Genomic DNA, 16,095 nt, shown 5'->3' on the forward strand with positions numbered 1-16,095 from the left:
CAGCCTTTAGAGTGCATGCGTTCTCTGAAAAAATTGTGAAACAAAATACAAAATGAGTGTTTGCAGTGTGTTCACTAAAACAGAAATCTCACTGCTGTTTCATTCTGTATCCATGCCTGATTTCTGCCTGTTGCTTCCATCGTAGGACTTGCTGAGCATCGTGGCTAGTGTTCTGCATCTGGGGAATGTGCAGTTTGCTGCAGATGAGCAAGGAAATGCTCAGGTCACTACAGAGAATCAGATTAAATATCTGGCTAGGGTGAGTATCACCAGTTAGAGATATATTACATTAAAGATGAATTAGTATGGCTTCCTTATTTTGAACATGGTAGCGTTATATTATTATCATTTAGAATATGATTTAGAAGTTGTTAAAAATGTGCTTTTATTTGATGTAATTGCAATGCAAATATTAACATTTAAAAATTTTAATATTTTATATTTTTATACATTTACTTTACATTTTTGTACATATATATTGCATTTTTATATTTTTATACATTTTTACTTTTTTAACATTTTTTAATTGACAACTTCTCTATTTACCACTTGATCCACCACTGACGTGAGGTTTTTGCCTTCAGGCAGTGGGATAGGAATAGACCTACTCTGGAGACGAGTTTTGAAGAAGTCTATTCATGGCTTTGCTCAGTCAGTTCTTTGTGCCAGAGCAGTCAAACCAAACTATTATGTTATATGGCAAAAAGGAGTTGGTGTGCAGAAGGAAATGGAATGACTGACATTGCAAAAAGGCTTGCAGTGTGAATGGGAAACACAGGGTTGTTTCACTGGACTGTAATTTTGTGGACTAGCCTTTCTGATCTCTTAAGACCAGTACTGATGAATTGAATGTACTGCTTCATAAATAAATTTAACATTCTACTGCTTTGCAGCTTCTAGCGGTTGAGGGCTCTGTTCTGCGAGATGCACTGATCCACAAGAAGATCATAGCGAAAGGGGAGGAGGTAAGAACATGAATTGGGATCTGGGAGGCATATGGAAATTAAACTAGTGCAATACCATCAGCTCTTTATTAACAGTAAGCCAGGGAAACTTAATCTGTCAATGGAATGGTTGTTGAATGATGTTTTTTTCTCCTTTTGTATGCAGTTAATCAGTCCCCTGAACCTGGAGCAGGCAGCCTATGCAAGGGATGCACTTGCTAAAGCAATATATGGACGCACTTTCTCCTGGCTGGTGAACAAGGTTAACAAGTCTCTTGCTTACAAGGTAAACAAATCTGTTGTTTGTTGATAGACAACCAAGTGTGAAAGGCAGTTTCAAATCTTTAAGCTGCAACACAAAGTTATTGCATGCTTTACAGTGATTTCCAATTTAATTTGTTTTCCACTAAGAAGAGAGTAAGGAGAATATGCTGTAACTAAATGCAGAAGATCCAGTCATGGATCGTAGCTGTGGCTGGCTGTGTGACTACATACAAACACTTTTTGCTCTATTACAGGAAGGAGAGTTTCCGGGCTGGAGAAGTACAACAGTTCTAGGATTGCTCGATATTTATGGATTTGAGGTTTTCCAGCACAACAGGTTTGTTTTCATTAGTGTCTTTGGATTTTGAGTAAGCTGTGCATGACTCCATTATAGTGTTTTCTCTCCATTGTGAAATAAGACATTAATCCATCTCTGGTAATTTTAGTAAGAGAGAAGGAGATGAATTTTCAGTTTTAGAAAATCAGCTTGAATAACTAGTATTGACAGATCTTCTAACGCTTTGGGCATTCAGATAATATTTAGCATTTACAGCTATTTATGTTCCTGGTATTTTAGAGACTGATGTCTTTTGGGGGCATATTCATGTGCTAGCTTGAGCCATGCCTTTCATAGAGTCATAGAATGGTTTGGTGTTGGAAGGGACCTTAAAGATCATCTAATTCCAATGCCCTTGCAAGGGCAACACCTTCCACTAGTCCAGATTGGATGGGGCTTTGAACAATCTGGCATTGAGCACTTCCAGGGATGGGGCATCTACCATTTCTCTGGGCAACCTGTCCCAGTGCCTCACCACCCTCTGAATAAAGAATTTCTTCCTTTGTCCAGCTCTCTGGCATAGTTGTGGCTGTTGTTTTGGCATCTTTATGTGGTGGTGTGAATGGGAAAACACAGCTGTAGAGCAGTGTATAGGATTATGTCAGAGTCTGGAACCTAACTCTGGCAGATAGCAATGAACCAAGACTCTGAACGTGTAGTTTTTCTGTTTCTCAGCGTTCCACTCCTCATGTCTGTTTTTCCCTCCTCTTTCATGAGATTCACTAAATAATTAATTCAATAAATATAGATTCACTAAATAATTCTCTTACATTTCTCTTGATTACACATAGCTACTGTCCTTTGATTATAGCTTATTTTACTTGTCATACAGTATTAATAATTATTTTTTCTGATTTTTGCTTCCAGCTTTGAGCAATTTTGTATTAATTATTGTAATGAAAAATTGCAACAGCTCTTCATAGAGCTCACATTAAAGTCAGAACAAGAGGAATACGAGTCAGAAGGCATAGCGGTAAGAGCCAACATCATCACTCCTACTGTCTTCTTAGTTAGCACCTCCAGCAGGCCAAGGACAGATGATTAGAAAAGGAGCTTTAATAATGTTCTCCAAAGTACATGATTTAAAGAGATTTTCTTTTACGTTTCTTTTCAAACTACCTTAGTAACAGTGTGTAATACAGCTAGAAGCAACTAATGCCATTCCAATCTTCTATTTTGATAAAAAAAAAGATGCTTTTAAAAGGGAATGTTAAGAAAACAAATGTGATGAGTGAAAAAGCTTTACATTTCAAATGAAACTGGTTATTTAAATAAGGTGCTGTCTAAAATGTTCTGAAATTTTCACATTTTTTCCTGTCAAGAACAGTTGTCACCCAAATGTGATTTCTTGTCTTTGCAGTGGGAACCAGTTCAATATTTCAATAACAAAATCATTTGTGATTTGGTGGAAGAGAAGTTCAAAGGCATCATTTCTATTTTGGTAAGTTGACATGACCTTTTAAAATGAAACACTGGGGCAGTGGAGTGGAAATCAAGGGGAAGAACACAGAAAAAGGGACTAAATTTACATTAGGACTGGGCAGGTGGGAAGAGCAACGATACACTGAACAGTGACACTGCTCCAAGTCATATTGTATCAGACCCATCTGTCCAAAGCAAAGAAACTTCCAGTCCAGGCAGTCTGGGAGGAGGAGCTTGTGCTCCTATTCAACTCAACAATTCTTCATTTGTTGAGTTAATGAAATGAAGGCATGAGGTGGGCTACCTATTAAAAAGCCAAAGGGTGAAGCTGGGACAGTGTTTCAGTGAGACATACTTAGAGTTGGCCTGTATGAGTACAAGAACAGAAAGAAATCAATACTAGGATGTGTGTGTTTTCAGGACGAAGAGTGTCTGAGACCTGGGGATGCCACAGATACAACGTTCTTGGAGAAACTGGAGGAAACTGTGAAGAACCACCCCCATTTTCTCACGTGAGTGTTCATATTGCTGAGGGCATCTTTACTGGTAGGATCCAAGTGTGATAGAGCCTACAGGTTTAATTATTGCTGGGTAACTTTATAATGCATTGTGTTTATGGCAGTAGCATCCTAGATAAACTGGGCCCCACATAAAAGATGACGGTGTTTTAATTTGCAAAGAGATTAGACTGTGAGTTAAGATAATATTGAATAAGCAAGTAAAACAGAATTGAAGAAAAAAGGAAAGATGTGTTAGACTGGCAGGAAAAGACCATGTCCAATTTATGCACTGAATCTTCTTCTGTACTTACACATTGTCCAAGCCTGAGTGAGACATGTAACAGTCCTCAGATTTCTGTTGCTGGCTTGCCTCTTCACCAGTCTCTTGCTGGCATCCAGCTGCTACTATCCAAGGAATTGGGCAGGATTGCAGTTTCTTGGCTCTTCTGATGTCTGGCCCAGTACTGCGCGTACGACAAACTCAGTTTTGGTGTACCAGGCCAGATTATTGCCCAGCATTAATGGTTTTCTGGGGGGTGACAACTGATGCCTGAAGTCTAGCCTACAAATAACTAGAACATGCAGCAGAATTTTGCTGGTAACATTAGTGTTCAGAGGTGTGTTTGCGTTAGAATGATTTTAGCAGTGCTGGTGCTTTTGGAATTAAGGCATTACTAATTCACCTTCATTCACATCTTCCCAGACACTTCTTTGACTTTGGTAACCTATCATATTGCTGCCACTCCAGTTTCATGGATGTGAATTCTATGTTTTAGCTTGTGAATTGTCTGCCTCAGTTTTGGAGCTGCAAATTTCTTTTTATTCTTATTCGAATGTTCTGCTTTGCTCAGATCGGGGTCTGAATGGCATCCCACAAGTATGCCAGCCTGCTGCCAACATCTTCACTGCCCTCTTGCCTGCTACCTCTACTCTGATTTCATGTACACGCAGAGCCACTCTGCAACCTCGCCAGGAAGCTGAAAGTTCATCTATCAGAAACAAACATAAATAGATTTTATGACATTTTTATGATTTGCTGGTTGATAACTCACCTTTTTTTTACTTTTGGTCTTGAAGATCAACAAGTGTAATTTTTTATTTTTTCCTCCTGTGCTCATCTAGTCCCACTCTAGGATCATATACCATAGTGGTTTTTGAGGTGATTCCCCACATGAAACAAATGTTTGTTCCTCATGAAGTTTCTTCACTTTTTCTCCAGGCACAAGCTTGCTGACCAAAAAACTCGCAAGTCTTTAGGGCGGGAAGAGTTTCGGCTTTTGCACTATGCTGGAGAGGTCACCTACAGTGTTGCAGGTAAGTGTGTGCTTACCTGCATCATCTCAGCTCTCTCTCACTCCTTTTTCCACCTTTCATCCCCTGCCCTCTGAATTAAAACAGCTTTACTAGGTAGCAAAGACAAATCTGGTTATAGAGTAGTTCTATGTATCATCTGATTAACCAGATTAATTTCCCATCTCAAATTCCTGCCTTGTTGTGAAATTTCTGTGGAGCGGTGGTGGCAGCCTGAGTGGTTTCTTTTTCTTCCAGGTTTTCTAGATAAAAACAACGACCTTCTCTTTCGGAACCTGAAGGAGGTGAGTATGGATGCAGGGTACTTCCAATACTCAGCAGCAGAACAAGGAGCTGGGTTCAAAATGGGGTGGCATCTGAGGAAAAAGGTTCTTTTAATCTCCACCTGGAGAATGCATGTCCTTAGGGCTGCGTTATGAAAAGGCAAATTGAAGTGTTCAAAGTTTGTTTTATTAAAAACAAAACAACCCAAAACCATTTTGTCACATTGTTCTAAAAGTTCTCTGAAGTTCATTTTGTACTTTATCTCTGAAAATGTCTCTCTTCACAGACCATGTGCAACTCTGAGAATCCTATCATAAATCAGTGTTTTGACAGGACGGAGCTGACAGACAAAAAGAGACCTGAAACGGTAAGGATACAAGAGCTGGGTGGAAGTGTGGCTATTTCCTCTTTTTTAAAGATACGTCCTGTCTAACATGGCAACCTAAATACAAGCCTCTTACCTTTAAAGCTGGGGGACTGTGAGGTTTGTTCTGCAGTCACAAGTACTGGCTGTAAGTCATCACGTCATACATGATTTTATTTCTTTTCTCCTAGGCAGCAACTCAGTTTAAAAACAGCCTCTCTAAACTCATGGAAATTCTGATGTCCAAAGAACCGTCCTACATCCGATGCATGAAACCTAACGATGCTAAACAGGCTGGTATGGCTGTGGTTAACTCTTCACCTGTGTGCTTTTCTACACCAGCTATACCAACCACTAGATTCCAGGCAGTGAAGCACAGAAAGGAGCTCAAATGAATAAGTCTTGCAACAGTTTTCATTTTGGGTCTCTGCTAGAGGGTCTGTAGGGGGTGGTGGTAGTACCAGTCAGGAATCAGAAGGGAGGCTCTGGTCTTGAGTAAAGTGACAGAATGAGGTCGTATTTGAAGTCAAGAATAGTGAACCTACATAACTTCCTTTTAATGATTTTATTCTCCCTCATTTCCTCCTCCTGTCTGTGTAGAACATCCTAAAGGATAAATTCTATTCTGGAACTAAATGTTAATGTATACTAAAAGAGGACAGGAGTCACAAAATAAGTTGTGTGTGACTTGAACCATGAGGATGGGGTAGAGGTTAAAGATAACTGTAAGATAAAATAATTCTGAACTGAACTGAATATTTCCCTTTTCTGCATGAATGGACAACTATACATTAATGAAGTTTCTCTGTTTTCATACTCTCTCAAGATCGATTTGATGAAGTGCTAATCCGGCATCAAGTGAAATACCTGGGGTTGATGGAGAACCTCAGAGTGCGGAGAGCTGGCTTTGCATATCGAAGGAAATACGAAGTTTTTCTGCAGAGGTAGGATTACCCTGGACTTACCTCTCCCTGCTGCTCCCTCCCCCTGGTCTTGGTCCTACAGGTGTTGAGGCTGGGGAAGTGTTCCAAAAAGCAAAGAGCAGCCCTTATACCTGAAAGAGTTATTTCTTTAAGGGAGAGAGAAGAATGACCTCTCTCCCTTTGTGTTACTTCTCTCCCTAAGATTTCTTCTGCTGTCAATCCACAGGTACAAATCACTTTGTCCAGAAACATGGCCTACGTGGGATGGACGGCCCCATGATGGCGTGGCTGTGCTGGTGAAACATCTTGGCTACAAACAGGAAGAATACAAAATGGGACGGTCAGTTCTCGTGTTTTCTCAATTTGAGGTTATGAATCATTGGACATTAATGTCATTGCTTTTAAATAAAGCTTCTCTGTTTAATGGGCGGGCAAAAGATTAGAGATCCCAAAGGGAATGCTAAGGGCAGGAAGCAAACTTCTCCTGCACGTTAAACATTATTCTGAATTTCTATTTCTAGAACAAAGATTTTTATCCGCTTTCCCAAGACTTTGTTTGCAACGGAAGATGCTCTGGAAGTGAGGAAGCAGAGCCTGGGTGAGTCACACACACTGCAGTAGCTTCATGGACAGTTAGCTGTCTGGTCTGTGATATTTTTTATTGTATTCATTATTTTTTGTTTGAACAGTTTAACCTTTTTGTATCAAAATACACTTGGTTGTGATTTCAAATTGCTGTTTCTCTTATCATTTCAGCAACAAAAATGCAGGCCACGTGGAGAGGTTTCTACCGTCGAAAAAAATTCCTGCACATGAAACACTCAGGTATGAGGGAGAAAGTGCTATGTCATTTCATGGTTTGAAGTGGCCGTTGCTGTATTGAGAAGTTAAAGGTGACTTGATTTTGGTGTGTGAGAAGGAAAAATCCCTGAAACCTTGCTGGAAGTAGAATGGTAGATATTAGCATACCCATTCCTTCCTTGTTAGTCTTTGAGACTCTTTGAGTCTTTGAGTACGAGAATAGGCTTAACTCATGTTCACGCAGCAGCCCCCATACAGCAGTTCCCATCTGCCAGTGCTTTTTATTGCCATTTATCCATTGTGTTATATTGTTAAGAATTTCAATTATTTTCTTTCCCATGTGTCACTGTGACGGCTGTTGCGTTTTTGTTTTTTTTTTCAGAGTACATACATAAGCACTGTTTGTTGCCAGTTTTGTGTGAAGTCAATATTGGTATGAAGGAGCTCATTTAGTGTAAAATGTTTGTATTTTTAGCAATAGCAATCCAGTCCTGGTGGCGGGGAACCTTGGGACGCCGAAAAGCTGCCAAGAAGAAGTGGGCAGTAGAGACTATCAGAAGGTGTGTGAACAGTAACCTCAGCCCATTGAATGGGTACTTACTTGCTAACAATGAGATGATGCAAAGGATGTTACCCGTCACTACAGTGTCAGAGATTTTTATTAATAAATTACAACTATTATTAAAGAAAGCTCAGGAAATAAGAATTCCGTTATCGCAAAGCAACCATAGGAAGTTATTTTGTGACAAATATTTGAGTAAGCATGTCTGAAAATGGGCAAGGCTGTCGGTTTGGCTAATCTGACTGCAGATGCAACAGACATTTAAAAACTTGCTTTGCCTATTTATTATTATATAAACTTCCATTTTGGCACTCAGCCCTTCTTGGTTATCCACTCCATTTTATTGAGTTCCTTTTTCTTATAAATTGCAGTTCCCTTTTCCTCTCAAGTTTGATGTCTATTCTGGGGACTGGCCCAAATCTCACAATTCTCCATTGATTTTATGTTAATTCACCTTTTACCCTGGCTATATCTGAAAGTTCACTGGGGACCCAGACATGGTTGGATTGGAAGAGATCTCTAAATATCTTCAGTTTTGACCAATCTCCTATTTTTTTTCCTCTTCCTCAGATTCATTAAGGGTTTTATTTACCGGAATCACCCTCGCTGCCCAGAGAATGAGTATTTCCTTGATTACATCCGCTTTTCCTTCCTGATGAACCTCAAGCGTAATTTACCAAAGAACGTTTTAGACAAATCATGGCCAACTCCTCCTCCATCGCTCTGTGAGGTAGGCTCAACTGCACCAGGGTCAGATGAATGATACGCGAGTCGGAGGAGACAAATGGCAGTATGGAAGACCACAGGCCACCAAAGGCCTGGGGGGAGCCGCCTGCTATGAGAGCAAGAAAGAACCAGGTTCTCGCTCAGGTTTCACATTGCATTAGCATCTCTACAAGTAGAATTAGTCAAAATACCATCCCGTGTGTAATTAGCATAGTTGTAAAATTATGAGAGCTATAGTGCAGAACGCTTGAGAATTTGGAGGTGTTGCAACACTATTTTCCAATGTTCTTCCCATCCATTTCTGAAATTTTCTTTCTTTTTCCTCTGACCAAATTAAGTTCCCTTTGGACAGCTATATTAGCTGGAATAACGCATTGATTATTCTAAAACACACTGAGTTTCTTCCATTAATTCTAAACCATATTCTAAAGAATAATTATGTTCTTAAATTGCCATTTAATTTTAAACCAGATGGAGAATGTTGTGGGACAAACTGTCTTAGAAAGGTGGAAAATAGACTTTTTATTAATTAATTTGAAAAGTGATTGTCAGTAACGAAACAGTATCTTAATTCAGCCATGGATTTTCTGCAGTTGTTTGTCTTTTTTTCACTGTTTGAGTTGCTTTGTCAGTTTGAGCTATTTTTACTTACTGTGTGAAACCTCCTTCAGGCATCCCAGCTCCTGCGACAGCTATGCATGCAGAACATGGTCTGGACCTACTGCAAGAGAATCAGCCCAGAGTGGAAGCAACAGGTACCCAACAACTTTGTGTTCATTCAATTTTAATGTTGTATTGTTCCATACAGTTGCATTGATGTTCTAGATAAAAAAATTAAAAATTATACTGAAATTTGATTCATCTTAGTCTGAGGGTAGCTGTTTTTTCTTCTTTTATATTAAAAAAAAAACAACAACTCAATGAAGGGAGCTAATAGGAAACATGTACATTAAACAGTTTCATCTAAACTGTTTTGAGAGATGATGGTAATAGTTGCCTTTAAACTTTTTTTTTTTAATTGGATTGTATATCATACTGCTTATGAAGGCCTGTAAACTCTTAAGGGCATGTAATGAAATGCTGTAGATTAGTTAGTGGCTGAGCCTGTGATTAAGGACACAGGATTAATACCAGCCATTACTGAGCTGGAGGTGGAAACAGCTCCACTTTCTTCTCCCAAGCAAACAAGGCTTATGAATATCCTTCATCCACATTTTTACCTGTAAATCATCTCCTGTCTGTTTGCTCTATACAAAAACAAAAGGGATTTCCTGTTTCCTCGTTCCCTGGTTTTGTTCTCATTCTGAAGGAACAGAAGTTAGAGCTAAGAGTACTGGTCATATTTACCCCCTGGAAGACTGCCACTGTAAAAAGGACCAAAGGTTTATGGTGACTCATCTTCTAAACAAGAACTCCCAGGACTGAATGGCACCTAGCTGAGTTGTACTATTTGTCAGAGGATAAGGTAGAGAGTACTGAATAGATGGGGGAGCTGTAATAAATGCATTACACCATGCTAATAACATCTTAACTTTTTTTGTCAGTATTTCAGTAAAGATGGTGATTAGCTGACAAGGCTTCAGCAAAACTATCTGAAACATAGGGGAAAAAAAACAACATCCTACAGGGCAAAGCAGGAAAACAAATTGTTTAGCTTAACTAGGCTAAGAGGATCTCTGAAGTGGAGGAATTCTGAGACCTTTTAACAAAGGCATGATGTAGACATCACATCTGGTCTCTGGCTTTTGACAAATTCAAACTAAAAGTATGTATTTTTGAGAATTACAAATAATAACAAAAAAAGTGAAATTTCTATCCTAAAACAAGGATAGCTGTTGAAAAGATAGGGGGCATATGGAAGACTTTATGTAATTTTCTGACTAGCATGATTCAGCTCAAAAGTAGAGGACTAAAAAAAAAAGAAAACCACAGAGGCTCTTTGAAGTCAAAAAATTTTTATTTGAAGCAAGATTTTCTGCTTAACAGAATACATCTTTTGTCCTTGCAGCTGGAACAAAAAGTAATTGCCAGTGAGATTTTTAAGGGTAAAAAAGACAATTACCCTCAGAGTGTTCCTAGACTCTTCATCAACACTCGACTTGGTGAGTAGGTGTTACAAAGTTGAACAGGAAGAAGAAAGAGGGGGATTCACCTCCTCTTTTCTTGCTTGAAATTTTTCTTATTCCAACTCTTTGGTTTTAATTTAGGTAATGAAGAGATAAACACTAAAGTCCTTCAGGCTTTAGAAAATGAACCAATTAAGGTAAGACCTGTGTCCTAATACTTTTTTCAAGTTTTCATAATTATGCAGCAGAATTTAAGTCTTTATCAGAAGATCAGATTGATGAAGAAAATATAGCAAGAATTTTACCTTAACATTAAGCTGATAACACCTTGGAAGATAGTCTACATGAGGACCTGGTGGCTCAGAAATGCAATTGGGAGGTTTGGGCAAGTTTGTCAGCTAGAATTAGAGGGGTTGCAGCTTGCATTGCTGGTGTTCATGATGCTTTGAGATGCTTGAAGGGGAGAGGAAAGGAGCGATGAAGCCTACGCAGACTGAAGCTAAATCATAGATTTCTCAAGCCCAGTCAGACAGCCATAGTCATCAAGTTATTGTTCAGAACTCCTCTAGGTCAACAAGGAAGTCTGTGGCAGAACTGAGAATAGGACTCAAAAGGATTGTCTTCACTCCCAGTTTACAAAGCACTGGTTAGTACCTCCTGCAAGCTCTCTAGGCTAGATGGAAGGTAGCTGCCAATTACACAAGTTGCATTTTTAGCACTGATAACACTTCTTTCAGTATGCAGTTCCTGTGATCAAGTATGACCGGAAAGGATACAAAGCGAGATCACGGCAACTGCTTCTTACCCAAAACGCAGTCATCATTGTTGAAGACTCCAAAATCAAACAACGGATTGACTACGCCAATCTGACAGGTGAGATTGCCAACACAAATGGGGTTTAGCTCACTTGATTTTAGTCAGCATGACAACTAACTTCAGTTAAAATACAATAATAAAAAAAATAACCAGTTGGTCTTTGTCCTGGACAAGAATAGAATTATCTTGTACTGACAAGTATTTTAAATCTGCAATATGTTGGACTTTTTTTTTTTTCTAAAATTAAATTCCTTAAAATGTCACAAAAATTACTCAATTCATCTCCCCAGAAACCTCTCAAGTCATTTCCCAATTGCACATCTCCACTGCAGGGAAGTTGCACCATTATTACACAGCAGCTGCTTGGTACACTGGCTTTTAGCCCTCTAAATATTTGACATTGACGTGGTACTTTTAGAGGGGGAACTTGGTCAGAGAGAAAGAAAATTGCCGAGTCTGGTACATGACTTGGCTTTGGCTTATCTAAAGCCTCTCACTTCACAGCCTCAGCTCCAGCTCCCAGCATTGCTACAGTTCCTCCTTGCAGCCAATTTTTGTGCTGATCATTTCAGTGTTATCCTAACGCAATTACCTACCGTGTTTGTAACTGTCACCATTTAAAATGGTTTCCATAGGCAACACTAATTTGGGGTTCTGGAACTCCCATAAGACATGATTACTGCAGAGCTGTACATTCATTGTTGCTAGGGCTGGGCTGCCTCAAATTTTAAACAAAATCCAGAGAACAGGCATTCCTACTCCTGATGGACAGAGGCACCTGAAAGTTTCTTTTTCACGTTAAGAAGCCCAGCTATAAGCTGATTGTCTGGCACCTTGCAGCCTCTCTGCTGACAACTTAGTGTGCTGCTGCTGTGCAGCTTCTCAGCTGGCAGGTTTCTCACTGTGGGACCAACAGTTGCTGCGTTCCTGGGAGAGGTTCTGCAATGCGTGCAGGAATCCTGGTGTTGTTGTGTTGGTGTCAAACAGCCATTCTCTGTTGCAGGCATCTCCGTCAGCAGCTTGAGCGATAACTTGTTTGTGCTGCATGTGCACTGTGAGGATAACAAACAGAAGGTAATGGGGCCCTCCAGCCATCTCTAGAACAAGTTTTAAAGGCACAAAGAGCAGAAGATCTAAGGTGGCGGTAGGTGGGGGAGTGAAGCACACTGGTGATGTGCACTGTTGAGCAGCCCCCATATGTAACTCACTTCATGCCAGCGTTAAGTTGGATTTTGCTCGTATTTGTGTGCGCTCACAGATGGGGTTCACCAGTGACTGATGCACTGACAGGATCGGTGCTGTCCCTTTACTGTTACCTTGTAAATAAAGTAACTGCTGGGGGTGTTATCACAGATCACCGCCAAGCCTGGTACACCTTGAGAGGTGTTTTCCATGCTAACCCATGGAGATAGCTCTGTCCCTGTTAATTACAACATAATTATTTTGGTATGCAATCACTGAAAAGACACAATCACAAACTGTTGCTGGTTTTCTCTCCTAGGGAGATGTTGTACTTCAGAGTGACCATGTGATCGAGACACTCACAAAAACAGCCATGCGGGCAGACAAAGTCAATAACGTCAACATCAACCAGGGCAGGTGAGTGAAGCCGAGCCCCTCTCAGGAGCTACTTTGGTTTTCTTGTGTTGGTTCTGGAGAGCTCTGCTTCAGCATTATAGGGCTACAGAAACATGTCAGAAATACATCATAAAAACATATTTAGTTATTCTTAACTAAGGCGGCAAAGAAGAGTTAATCTTAACTAACAGCAGTCTGCTTGTTCACTCCCTGAAGCAGCAGACTTAGGGTAGAGCTACACCCACACTCATCAGGTTTGTTATCTGTTTCTCTTTGCAGCATAAAATTCACAGTTGGACAAGGCAAAGAAGGCATAATTGATTTTATATCAGGATCAGAACTGCTCATAGCCAAAGCTAAGAATGGCCATCTAACAGTGGTGAGTACAGGCCAAGATAGGTAAGAAGCAGTAGCTCGCTTACAGCACATCCAAACCCAGGTTTTGCTACCAAACGTACTTGCAGCAGACAGACATGTACCATCACCCCTTCCCTTGCTGAAGGCACTGCCCTGGGTCTGTGAGCCTTTTCCCCAGTTGGAGTTTTGCACTGTACTTCTCTTGCAGTTATGAGACTGCCAGGCTTGCTCAAACTCGAGCAATTATCCTGTCAATCACGTGAGTTCTTTTACAGGATTCTTTCACGATACACTGTTGCAAATCAAGTTTTAGATTTAAGAACACAGGAAAAATAGTTGTTCTTCCCTTCCTAAATTGTTTGTAGTCTTCCTGCCAGTCATCTACATACACAGCTGATTTATTGTGAGGTAAAGGGCTGATTGGTAACAAACCCAGAACCGATTCAGACTGCACTCAGTCCCCTGCCAGCAGTTAGGAAGGCCAGCTCCCCATCTCACTGCAGCCTGACATCTCAGAACTGGATTCACCGTTTCTACCTTGCTCTTCACCCAAACAGTCCAATCCTGTAAAACCCACAAACTTGTAGCACTGTCAGGAACTTCCCCTACTCCATGGGTTACCTAGCAGCTGTGCACAGGAAGGGAGATTAAATTCACATGCTGCAGTGAGGACCACACCTCTCTCCATCTATCTGCTATCAGTAATGAAAAACCAAATGACTTTTAATATTAAGAAGAAACATCCCGAGGTGTTTTTTCCCCTCCCCAGCCTTTTCAAACCATCCGTAAGAACATCTTTCTCTTAGGGAGAAGGTTTTAGTATATTTTAGTATACCCGCAGGAAGATAGGTACAAGACTGCTGTGGACTCTGCTCACTGACGAGTAGCCAGTACCTGCTTTTGTTTCCTGCTGAGGCCAGACACTTTCAGTGCCTCAGCACAGACAGCTCTTTACCTACCCATAGCATAACGAACAGCTTAACTCTACAGGCCAGGCTTCAGCATGTTTCAAGGATATTTTGGCACTAGAACCATTTCTGCATCTTTGTTTTCAGTATGGTTCCTAGCTTGTCCATCTTCTCCTGCAGGTTGCTCCTCGTTTGAACTCTCGATGATGAAATGTGCCACCACTACAGGACCCTTTCCTCCATCAGTCTGACCACACCCAATTATGGCTGGACTTGGTTCCCAGCAAAATCCCCCCTCCTTCCTCGCTTTGCTCATTTTGTTTGTTACCAAAGACCTGCACTTTCAGAAAACCCACAAAACGCATCTTGCTTTCTTGTCTTAATACTGAAGTTCCAAAAGAAAGGCCTTCTCTTCCTTACCTTAGTGGCAAACACACGGGTCCAACGTGATGTCTGTGAAACCGTGGCTCATGAAACATGTTCAGCTGGGCTCTGAGAGAGGTAGTTCTGACTCTAATAGAGTTTAAGCCCTGATGGAAATGACCAAAATTTGTGCTTGGCATCATCAAAAAAGCACAATCAGAAAACAAAACGCTGCTGCTTTGTCAGCCAAATTAAATGCCAAACTTTATATTCAAAATGTTTTATGAAGAATTTTACTCTGAGATGTTTTGATGCTTTGTGTTACAATATTAAAGCCATATTGTGTAAATGAGTAAAAAAAAAAAAACCTGTAAATACTTTATAGCTGAATATGAGAAATGCACTACAAGAAATGGTGTTGATATGGAAACTTTTATGTTTTAGATTTGGAATTTTTGTTGTTTTTAAGTTTATGATCAGAAGGTATTCATTAACCTATCATGTTAACTTCACTGATTTGGATACAGCATTTTTAATTATTTTTGAAGTTACAGCTCCAATTTCTTGCTGTATAGTGATATTTTTATACAGTAGCAACTTTTTCATATCCACACAGCCAACCAACATCTAGGTGATACCAACTGCAGAGTTCACTGCTTATCCATGTCCCCCTAGGCTGGAACTGAAATCTGGAGCCCTCAGCCTGCCCCTTCCCCACACAGCTTATCAGGCTCAGAGCAGCACCTTCACAAAAACTGCTTTTCCTCTCATACATCTTCAGGGATAACTGGAAGCTTGAGTTCTCACAGTAAAGCTTCAGTGTTTATGTAACACTTTGCACTACTGCCTTAAAGAAGAGGGCTAGTTCAGCACCACTGGTATTACTGCCAACTGGCTGAGGGCTCCTTCACATGGAAGCGTCATACCAATTTCCTAAGCAAGCTGTCATATCACTAATTCTGACTCCAACCCAGAAGGGACACGTGAACGCTATCAGGTCTCAGGCTGCATCACAGAAGTCAGTATCCAGCACTTTCCTTTAACAAAAGGCCCCCACTGGCTGCACAGTGGGCAGCTGTGTCAATACCTGCTGACTGCAGACCACAGCTCCAGCTTCCAAGTTCCAGACCTCCAACTGTGCATTTTGCACTCCACCTGCCTTAGCAATCCTCCACATCCCACCTCTAGCCTGATGCAGTAGCAACAGCAGTTACACTAAGCCCTGAATAAAACATAACCAAACATGTTGCCACTGACATACAATCAGCTCGATCTCCTAACTTTTAGGTTTCCTGACATTATACAGTTACCGAACACTGCCCCAGGCCTGGAATGCTGTATACACTGTAGTACATATACACCATACTATTGTATATGCTATATAGTGTATATACTATACAATGCTGTATACGCTATTATATAACCTCTTCAAAACTGCTAAATAAATTTTTATGATGAAAACACTTTGTCTTTACTATAAAAGCTGTTTCACCACATTTAACTTTGGGATCACCCCACCCCATTCATCACACTGCCCCTTTGACAATGCAGCCCCTGCAGCACGCCCTTGGAAGCTGCACAGTGGTGCT

General features: G+C 40.5%; 1 protein-coding gene across 11 annotated transcripts in view; it reads left to right on the top strand.

Moving 5' to 3' along the window:
- Positions 1-15,969, top strand: part of MYO1C (myosin IC) — a 56,682-nt gene extending 40,713 nt beyond the window's left edge. For all 11 annotated transcript variants that reach the window (XM_072025930.1, XM_027472106.3, XM_027472107.3 and 8 more), the window contains 25 exons: positions 146-259; positions 894-965; positions 1,111-1,230; positions 1,463-1,545; positions 2,413-2,518; positions 2,906-2,986; positions 3,388-3,479; positions 4,687-4,781; positions 5,016-5,062; positions 5,329-5,409; positions 5,598-5,703; positions 6,233-6,350; positions 6,556-6,669; positions 6,851-6,927; positions 7,086-7,154; positions 7,606-7,690; positions 8,263-8,422; positions 9,090-9,173; positions 10,427-10,520; positions 10,626-10,681; positions 11,222-11,357; positions 12,304-12,374; positions 12,802-12,899; positions 13,158-13,257; positions 14,324-15,969. In XM_072025930.1, the coding sequence (XP_071882031.1) occupies positions 146-259; positions 894-965; positions 1,111-1,230; positions 1,463-1,545; positions 2,413-2,518; positions 2,906-2,986; positions 3,388-3,479; positions 4,687-4,781; positions 5,016-5,062; positions 5,329-5,409; positions 5,598-5,703; positions 6,233-6,350; positions 6,556-6,669; positions 6,851-6,927; positions 7,086-7,154; positions 7,606-7,690; positions 8,263-8,422; positions 9,090-9,173; positions 10,427-10,520; positions 10,626-10,681; positions 11,222-11,357; positions 12,304-12,374; positions 12,802-12,899; positions 13,158-13,257; positions 14,324-14,350 (2,286 nt within the window). In that variant the 3' untranslated portion in view covers positions 14,351-15,969. The remainder of the gene's footprint in view (positions 1-145; positions 260-893; positions 966-1,110; positions 1,231-1,462; positions 1,546-2,412; positions 2,519-2,905; positions 2,987-3,387; positions 3,480-4,686; positions 4,782-5,015; positions 5,063-5,328; positions 5,410-5,597; positions 5,704-6,232; positions 6,351-6,555; positions 6,670-6,850; positions 6,928-7,085; positions 7,155-7,605; positions 7,691-8,262; positions 8,423-9,089; positions 9,174-10,426; positions 10,521-10,625; positions 10,682-11,221; positions 11,358-12,303; positions 12,375-12,801; positions 12,900-13,157; positions 13,258-14,323) is intronic.
- Positions 15,970-16,095: the final 126 nt, after the last annotated feature.

This window comes from Anas platyrhynchos, chromosome 20 (genome assembly GCF_047663525.1).
Source record: "Anas platyrhynchos isolate ZD024472 breed Pekin duck chromosome 20, IASCAAS_PekinDuck_T2T, whole genome shotgun sequence".
Taxonomy (NCBI): Eukaryota; Metazoa; Chordata; class Aves; order Anseriformes; family Anatidae; genus Anas; species Anas platyrhynchos.